At 46.4% G+C, this 8,456-nt stretch overlaps 1 protein-coding gene across 2 annotated transcripts; it reads right to left on the bottom strand.

Annotated features, from left to right (window-relative positions):
- Positions 1-313: 313 nt before the first annotated feature.
- LOC129349917 (inositol monophosphatase 1-like) lies at positions 314-7,407 on the bottom strand. 2 transcript variants are annotated; one of them, XM_055014785.1, is made up of 9 exons: positions 7,259-7,407; positions 2,950-3,028; positions 2,686-2,819; positions 2,045-2,149; positions 1,281-1,326; positions 1,095-1,203; positions 814-922; positions 591-742; positions 314-521 (listed from the first exon to the last, which is right to left on the bottom strand). In XM_055014785.1, the coding sequence occupies exons 2-9, from the start codon at positions 3,010-3,012 to the stop codon at positions 394-396; spliced, it is 846 nt and encodes a 281-aa protein (XP_054870760.1). In that variant the 5' UTR covers positions 3,013-3,028; positions 7,259-7,407; the 3' UTR covers positions 314-393. The 2 variants fall into 2 exon arrangements, with proteins under 2 accessions (XP_054870760.1, XP_054870761.1); XM_055014786.1 differs by having other exon boundaries at positions 7,252-7,330.
- Positions 7,408-8,456: the final 1,049 nt, after the last annotated feature.

The raw sequence follows: 8,456 nt of genomic DNA, 5'->3' as shown, positions 1-8,456 counted from the left end.
AAATAGAAGTATATAAAGTACTACATGTAAAAATTGAAGTGTATAAAATACTACATGTAAAAATAGAAGTATAAATGGTGTATTTTTCTGTCCTCTGGTTCTAAATACTCGGCTCTTAGGCCGCCTGCAGGTTGCTGCTGGAACTGATCAATAATCCATCATCTACTCCGACAGTTCATCAATGAGGTGTAATCAGCAGATAAAGCTGCAGACTGTCCTGATGAGATAAATAAAGAGGCTAGCATGTTGAGGAGGACATGCTAACATGCTTAGTGTGGCTCTATGACCGCCTTCATCAACACTCGGACATGTCTGTGTTTTTATCACAAACTATTTATTACAAACTTTGCAAATGAAGCCTGAACTGTTTTTCCCAGCATGCTCTGCAGCTCTTCACTCATTGGGCAGCGGGGCATCGTCTCTGGGCGGCCTGAAGGGGGCGATCTCTCTGACCAGCCGCTGGGCGATGGTCCTGTTGTTGGCGGCGATGATCCTCCTGGACATCAGGTCTACCTCCCCCCCTGCACACAGACAGCCGTCAGAGACACACCTGGCAGGTAAACAGGAAGTGTTAGCGTCTGGACCGTTACCCTCCACATCCATCAGAACCCCTCCGGCCTCGGACACGATCAGCGACCCGGCAGCCACGTCCCAAACATGGGTCCCGATCTCGTAGTATGCCTCCACGCAGCTGGACGCCACCAGACACATGTTGATGGCTGCAGTTCCTGCTCCACGCAGCCTGCAGAGAAACACACATGATGACAGGAAACACCTTCACCTGGCTGCAGGTGTGCAGCAGCCCGCTGTTACCCGTGAACCGGGACGCTCAGGACGTTCTTCAGGCTGCAGAAGATCCTGTCGACGGCTTCGGGGGCTCTGCTGGATCCGAACTCTGTGGCCACGATGGACTGCTGGATGTCTGAGGAGAACAACAGCAGGTTCTTTAGGAGAACGCTTCGTGTTCTCAGAACAACGTCTGATGTCCAGGTCCGTCTAATCATCTTAACTGTCTTCAAACAGGTGAGACCCTGAATTCAGCTGAACCTATCCTGATGTGTTATTGATTGGTAAAGAAGTTATTGATTATGGACCTTTCTGCTCAGAAACCTCCAGCGGTTGTCCGTTGCAGAACGCTCCCTTCCCCCTCCTGGCGGTGAACATCTTGTCTTCCAGACAGCTGTAGACGACACCAAACTCCACCTGAAGGAGCAGGAAGGTGGAAGCATCTCAGATTGGAGCAGGACCAGCAGCTTCTACACCTTTTCACCTGATCTCACCTGTTTGTTGACGGAGAACCCGATGGAAACCGCAACAAAAGGAAACCTGTTCAAAGACAAACGGATCAATAATCAGCTGGTGTTCAATCAATAAATCACTCATTGATCGATGATGTCAGACGAAGACATTTTAACTACATGCACATCACACTGAGTTCCACCAGGAACTAAGTCCTCCTGAACCTCCTCAGTCTTCAACTGGTTGGAGGTCATTAACCTCCACATTCGTCTTTATCATGGTGCCCATTGCTGCTAAACCCATCCAGTTCCTGGTGATTGTAGAAGCTTCAGGAGGAACCAGGACTTCTTTGGAAGACGTTTCTTGAAACGTCTTTCAGAGAAGTCGATTTAAAGGTGGAACATTTCAGGTCACGACCCTCCTCTTTAGTCTTTGCCATGGTGCCCGCTGCTGCTAAACTCCCACAGTGCTCTCTGCTTTAACCTCTTCTGGTCTCTACAGGATTAAACAGGAAGAGGCTCCACCTGCTGGAACAATCAGGAACTACAGCTGAGCTACATCTATGACATCACCACCTTCTGCTGCCTGATTGGTTCATATGTTTTTAGTTGATTAAATTATTAATCATCAGCGTCTGTACATGAACGTTCCTGAAGGTCAGAGTGAGTTTAATGAGCTCTGATGTTTCAGGAAGTCAGTTTGTGTTTCAGAATAAAGTGTTCACCTGCAGAAGAACCTGAGAGGATCTCCAGGATCAGAGGAACCTGAGCTCACCACCATGATGAAGGTCCAAAATAAAACTCACGCATGAACAAAGTTGGTAGTTCCATCGATGGGGTCGATGATCCAGGTGGGACAGTCGGTCAGAACACAGGACTCACCTGCAGCCACAGACTCCTCCCCGATGAACCTGGAGGACAAGCAGACCAGAAGGACATGAGTCAACACATTCTCCTGACGTTCCTCTGGTGTCTGCTTTGGATCTGGTCAGGGGAGAACCTGGACAGAAAACTCCAGATCTCCTCCAGATACTGGAACCTGAAGACCAGCAGAAGGAACGCTGATGGAACCTCAGCTGGGTGTTTCCTCAGAGGGAGGCTAGAAGATGAGCTGAGGTTTAGGATCAGAGGAACGACTTCCTGTAGACCAGCAGCAGGACAGACTTTACTGCTGCATCACAGAGGAATCAGGAGGATTTGAACTCTGAAGACGTTGTTCAGGATGGATGCTGACTTTTAAACTCACCTGTTCACCTGGATTTAACATCACTCTGCTGCTCTTCTGATTATTTTACACTTCTGAAGTGAAAATATTCATAAATTTATAAAAAATGATTCTGAGAAATGTTCTGCTCCTCACTGTCGAAACCTTCAGCTCTTCTTCAGTGACAGTATTGATCTGTGACCAATAATCAATAGCATGCAGTGAGGAGGTGGAGCTTCCTACCTGTGTGTGGGGAATTTCTCCTTCACTGATTGGATGATGAGCTGCTCCACCTTCTGGTCCGTCTGAGTCACCAAGTCAACCGATGAACTCTTCGTCATCACCGCCCTGTCGTCCAACAGAGCCTCCTTCACCACCTGATCAATACAGAAACCAATCACCTGATCAATACAGAAACCAATCACCTGATCAATACAGAAACCGATCATTTGATCAATACCGATATCAATAACCTGATCAATACGCATCGATAGGTTCCTCACTAACCTCTCCGGCTCGTCGTGCGATGGCGACAGCGTGATCCATGGAGCTCTGCCATTGGTCGGCCATGTTGGAGCAGAAAGTTCTGGAAGAGAAAAACACACACACACACACACACACACACACACACACACACACACACACACACACACACACAATCATTTTAACTGTAACTCTCTCCATCCCTTCCATCTCTCCAGCGTCTAACACTCTCTAACTGGTGAATAAATCCTCTTCCATGGTGCTCCTCAGGGTTCTCTTCTCAGCCTCTCCATCCTCTACATGTTCCTCCTTGATCTATCATCATCACATCCAGCTCTACACCTCCACCAGCTCTACATCTCCACCAAACCATCACCACCATCACCAACGGCTTCACAGAAATAAAGTCATGGCTTTAAACAAAGAAGAAGCCATCACCATTGGTCCAAATCCTCCCACAACTTCTCCCTCACCATGGGGGCTCCACTCGACTCATGTCCCTCACATCAGGAATCATCATCTTCTCCTTCAGCCAACACATCAAGAACATCACTAAAACATCTTCTACCACCTTAAGAACATGGCTGGTCTCTTTATCAGACATACTAAACCAGGCATGTCCACATCCAGTCCTCTGTCTCTGTTATAAAGCAGGACTTGTGGCTGCCAGTATGTGACCAGGTATTAATACACAGTTAAATAAACTGTTTTAGGTTCCACCAGCAGGTGGCAGTGTGACCCATTCTGACCATAAGCTGTATAGAATGGACACCAGCAGTAGAGAGTCTCTGTGATGTCTATAGTCCAGTCCGTCTCTGAACCTTCAGAAATGGAGACTGTTGAGTCTGTTAATTATGGGATGTCTCTTTATACAGAGAGAAGTGCTAATTTGTCCACTCGACTCTGATCCCTCCTCTTAAAGTTTATGGAAACATTTCATTTTGTACTAAATGAAAAATGTGTCGTTTGCAATGAAATTTCCATCAAATAGCCACGTTGCATTTGATTTTAATGGTTCAGAGAATGTCTGATGGTTGGACCTCATGCATGCTGACCTCATCAGATCTGGTCCTCTTTGAAAAAGTTTGGACGCCCCTGGTCCATGCTGTCCCCCCACTCCCACTCTGTGATCAGCCGTCCTTCACAACCTCCACTGGATCTCTGACCTCCAGAAAGTCCACTTCAAGATCCTCCTCAGCTCCTACAGAGCTCTCCATAACCAGACCACATCCTGAACCAGGTCCTCCTCCATCTAGACCAGGTCCTAATCCATCTGGACCACATCCTGGACCAGTCCTCCTTTCTCCACTGCATTCTTTTTATTTCTACCTAAATATTTAGTTCTTTTCTTCACAGTAAAGTATTTTAGAAGTATTATTATTATTATTATTATTGTTGTTATTGATATTATTGTTATTATGATTGCTATTATTATTGTTGTTGTAATTATTATTGTTATTGTTGTTATTCTCCTTATTATTGACTGACTGATTATCTGAGCACCTGTCTGATCAATAGCCTGAGCTGACCACCTGGCTCTAATCTTCACCAGGATCTTCAGCAGATCTGTGGACCTCTGTGAAGTTCTCTACATTCAGACATTCCACCATCATCCTGGCTCCCCAGAAACCCTGAACCCTTACAGACCAGCAGCTCTGAGATCTGTGGTCCTGAAGTCCTTCTAGAGACGGTGTTGAACCAGCTGAAGACCATAGTAGGACTCTGCTGGACCTCTTGCAGTTTACTTATGGAGCAAACAGGTCAGTCTGGGGCTGGACCACATCCTGCAGCCTCTAGATGTTCCTGGAGTTATCAAGGATCTTATTTATGGATTTTATCTCAGCTTTCAACTCCATCGTCCCTGAAATCCTCTCCGCCAGACTCTCAGTGGATCTCCAGCTTCCTGACAGACAGGAGGCAGCAGGTGAGGCTGGGAGATGTCTCCTCATCCACCTGACTGTCAGCTCTAGCACCCCCCATGTCCTGTCTCCACCAACCACTGCACCTCCAAGCTCCTCCAGCTGGTGAACTCCTCAAATTTAACGACACAACAGTCATCCAGGACCAACAGTGATCCAGGACCGGTCTGCTCATCAGCTGGAGATCTGGAACAGCTGGAGGCCTGGAGCAGCCAGAACAACCTGGAGCTGAACACCTCCAGACTGAGGAGATGATGGAGGACTTCAGGAGATGATGGAGGACTTCAGGAGATGATGAAGGACTTCAGGCTCTCAGGAGCTGCAGTGGAAGAAGAACATCTTCCATCCTGAAAAGGTTCAGCAGAGGATGGAGTTCCTGCCACAGACTGAACACCACCAGCTGATGGAACATGAACTGGACTACATCAGATCATCTCAGACCACGGGAAAATCTTTACAGCTACATTTATTAAACAAGCCACTGTATGCTGATGTCACTATTATTATCATTAGTACAGATGGTCAGTGCTGCTCTGACAGATGTTTGCTGCTGGAACACTGAATTTCTCCTGATGTGGGGAATAATAAAGGATCATCTGATCTGATCTGAGGAGAACCATCCTGCAGGAGCTGCTGATCCAGTTCTACCTGGAGTCACTGAATCTGTCTTGAGCACATCTGGATCCTCACAGCTGGACAGGAACAGACTACAGAGAACATCATCGGAGCCCTCCATCCAGGAACCGTTCTCCACTAGAACGAGGTAGAGGAACATCAGAGGCCCACTCACCCTGGATATAAACTGTTCCTCCCCTCCCCTCTGGAAGCGCGACAGAGTCCTGAACACAGAAACAGTTTATTCCCCCCATCCACTACCTGATAACCACCTCCTGATAACCACCTCCTGATAACCACCTCCTGATAACCACCTCCTGATAACCACCTTCTGATAACCACCTCCTGATAACCACCTCCTGATAACCACCTCCTGATAACCACCTCCTGATAACCACCTCCTGATAACCAGCTCCTGATAACCATCTCCTGATAACCATCTCCTGATAACCAGCTCCTGATAACCATCTCCTGATAACCATCTCCTGATAACCACCTCCTGATAACCACCTCCTGATAACCATCACCTGAAAACCACCTCCTGATAACCACCTCCTGATAACCATCTCCTGATAACCATCTCCTGATAACCAGCTCCTGATAACCATCTCCTGATAACCATCACCTGATAACGACCTCCTGATAACCATCTCCTGATAATCATCACCTGATAACCACCACCTGATAACCATCTCCTGATAACCACCTCCTGATAACCATCACCTGATAACCACCTCCTGATAACCACCTCCTGATAACCATCTCCTGATAACCATCACCTGATAACGACCTCCTGATAACCATCTCCTGATAATCATCACCTGATAACCACCACCTGATAACCATCTCCTGATAACCACCTCCTGATAACCACCTCCTGATAACCACCTCCTGATAACCATCACCTGAAAACCACCTCCTGATAACCACCTCCTGATAACCAGCTCCTGATAACCAGCTCCTGATAACCACCTCCTGATAACCATCTCCTGATAACCACCTCCTGATAACCATCTCCTGATAACCACCACCTGATAACCACCTCCTGATAACCACCTCCTGATAACCATCTCCTGATAACCACCTCCTGATAACCATCACCTGATAACCACCTCCTGATAACCATCTCCTGATAACCATCTCCTGATAACCATCTCCTGATAACCATCTCCTGATAACCACCACCTGATAACCACCACCTGATAACCACCTCCTGATAACCACCTCCTGATAACCACCTCCTGATAACCACCTCCTGATAACCACCTCCTGATAACCACCTCCTGATAACCAGCTCCTGATAACCATCTCCTGATAACCAGCTCCGTCCTCCTGTCCAGCAGACAGCCTTCCAGTGGACATGTTCAGTACTGTCTCTGTTTTCTGCACTACTGTTCATATAATCCTGTCCAGCTTAACATTTCTGTATATCCTGAGTTATATTTCATTTTATTACTATTTTTTTCTTCTTCCTCTTTCTGTAGTTTATTTTTCTCTTCCATATTCCCAGGGTGTGTTCGTATTTAGCCATTAAAGCTGATTCTGATAATCAATAATCAGCAGCTTCACTCTGTTTACAAACACTGAACTATTATCGATCGATATGGATATCTGATTATTGATTACTGATGAGCCGCAGATCGAACGGTACGTGATGACGTGAGGCAAAGCCGTGACGTATCGCGTCCTCCGGCTGAACTAACGGAGCATTAAAACGGAAGTTTCCGAAGAAGACATCAAGTAAACAACAAACAGCGGTAAACAAAGAGAAGAGAAGGAGGTCAGTCCGGACCTCTCACCTGCCACAGGTCACTGTTCTTCCTTCCTTCCTTTCCTGTCCTTTCTTCTTCTTCTTCTTCTTCTTCTTCTTCTTCTTCTTCTTCTTCTTCTTCTTCTTCTTCTTCTTCTTCTTCTTCTTCTTCTTCTTCTTCTTCTTCTTCTTCTTCTTCTTCTTCTTCTTCGCTGAGCGCTGCTGCCTCCTGCTGGACGAAGAATGGAACTTCACTGAATTAACCATAGACTATAGATCAGTGGTTCTTAACCTTGTTGGTGGTACTGAACCCCACCAGTTTCATATGCACATTCACTGAACCCTTCTTTATTGAAAAATAAAATAAGTTTTTTTTCAAATTCAAGACATAGTTATATGTTTTACTGGTGCACAAAATGAACCGTGCATTAACATCACTTGTGTTCTTGTATTCCCCATCTCCATGCAGCTTAAGGAAGTGTTCCTTTAGTTTTGCCGGTGCTAGACTAGAATTGCTTAACTTGGCATTGCAAATCATGCAGATAGGACTCTGACTCCCATCACGTTCTGTTATACATGTGAATCCATGTTGTACATATTCGTCCGACCACTTTCTTTTTTTGCTCAACATAGTTAGTATGGATTAAAATATCAAGAAAGAAATCACACAACGTACCATCATGACAGTCACAAGTCGATTACTGAGCTCACCAAATTCCCTGCAGCACAGATTGACCAAGCAATGTAGCGTGATCACCTGCAGCCAATGATGGCCAAGCAGGGCGTGTCATCACCAATCATATGAGTCGACTGTGTCTTGACCTCCGTAGAGCCCCTGAGACTGACTCACCGAACCCCTAGGGTTCGATCAAACCCAGGTTAAGAACCACTGCTATAGATAGAATCTGTGTGTATCTGAGCGTCTGCAGGTGAATTATTGTAGGAGTATGATTGAGAGCATTCTGTGCTACTGCAGCACAGTCTGGTTTTCCAGCTGGAAACAGAAGGGACTTGGCCAGTGTTGTAAAAACTGCCTGGTGGATTGTGGGAGCACAGCTTTCCAGCCTGGACTCTGTCTATGCTAGCTGGCTGTGGAAAAAGGCCAGCAGCATCACCAGAGATCCCACCATCCTGGACACAGACTGTTAGTCCTCCTTCCATCAGGGAAAAGGTTCTGGTCATTAAAAACAAAAACCAGCAGACTGTGGAACAGCTTCTTCCCCAGAGCTGTGGCTGCCATCACACCC

The sequence above is a fragment of the Amphiprion ocellaris genome, chromosome 10 (assembly GCF_022539595.1).
Source record: "Amphiprion ocellaris isolate individual 3 ecotype Okinawa chromosome 10, ASM2253959v1, whole genome shotgun sequence".
NCBI lineage: Eukaryota > Metazoa > Chordata > Actinopteri > Pomacentridae > Amphiprion > Amphiprion ocellaris.
Note: the sequence above shows the minus strand (reverse complement) of the source record. Positions and strands in the feature narration are given on the sequence as shown.

Coding starts and splice junctions, on each gene's coding strand:
- LOC129349917 (XM_055014785.1), bottom strand. CDS start 3,012: ATGGCCGACCAATGGCAGAGCTCCATGGATCACGCTGTCGCCATCGCA. Junction 2,820..2,949: donor TCGCACGACGAGCCGGAGAG/GTTAGTGAGGAA, acceptor TGTATTGATCAG/GTGGTGAAGGAGGCTCTGTT. Junction 743..813: donor CTGAGCGTCCCGGTTCACGG/GTAACAGCGGGC, acceptor GTTTCTCTGCAG/GCTGCGTGGAGCAGGAACTG.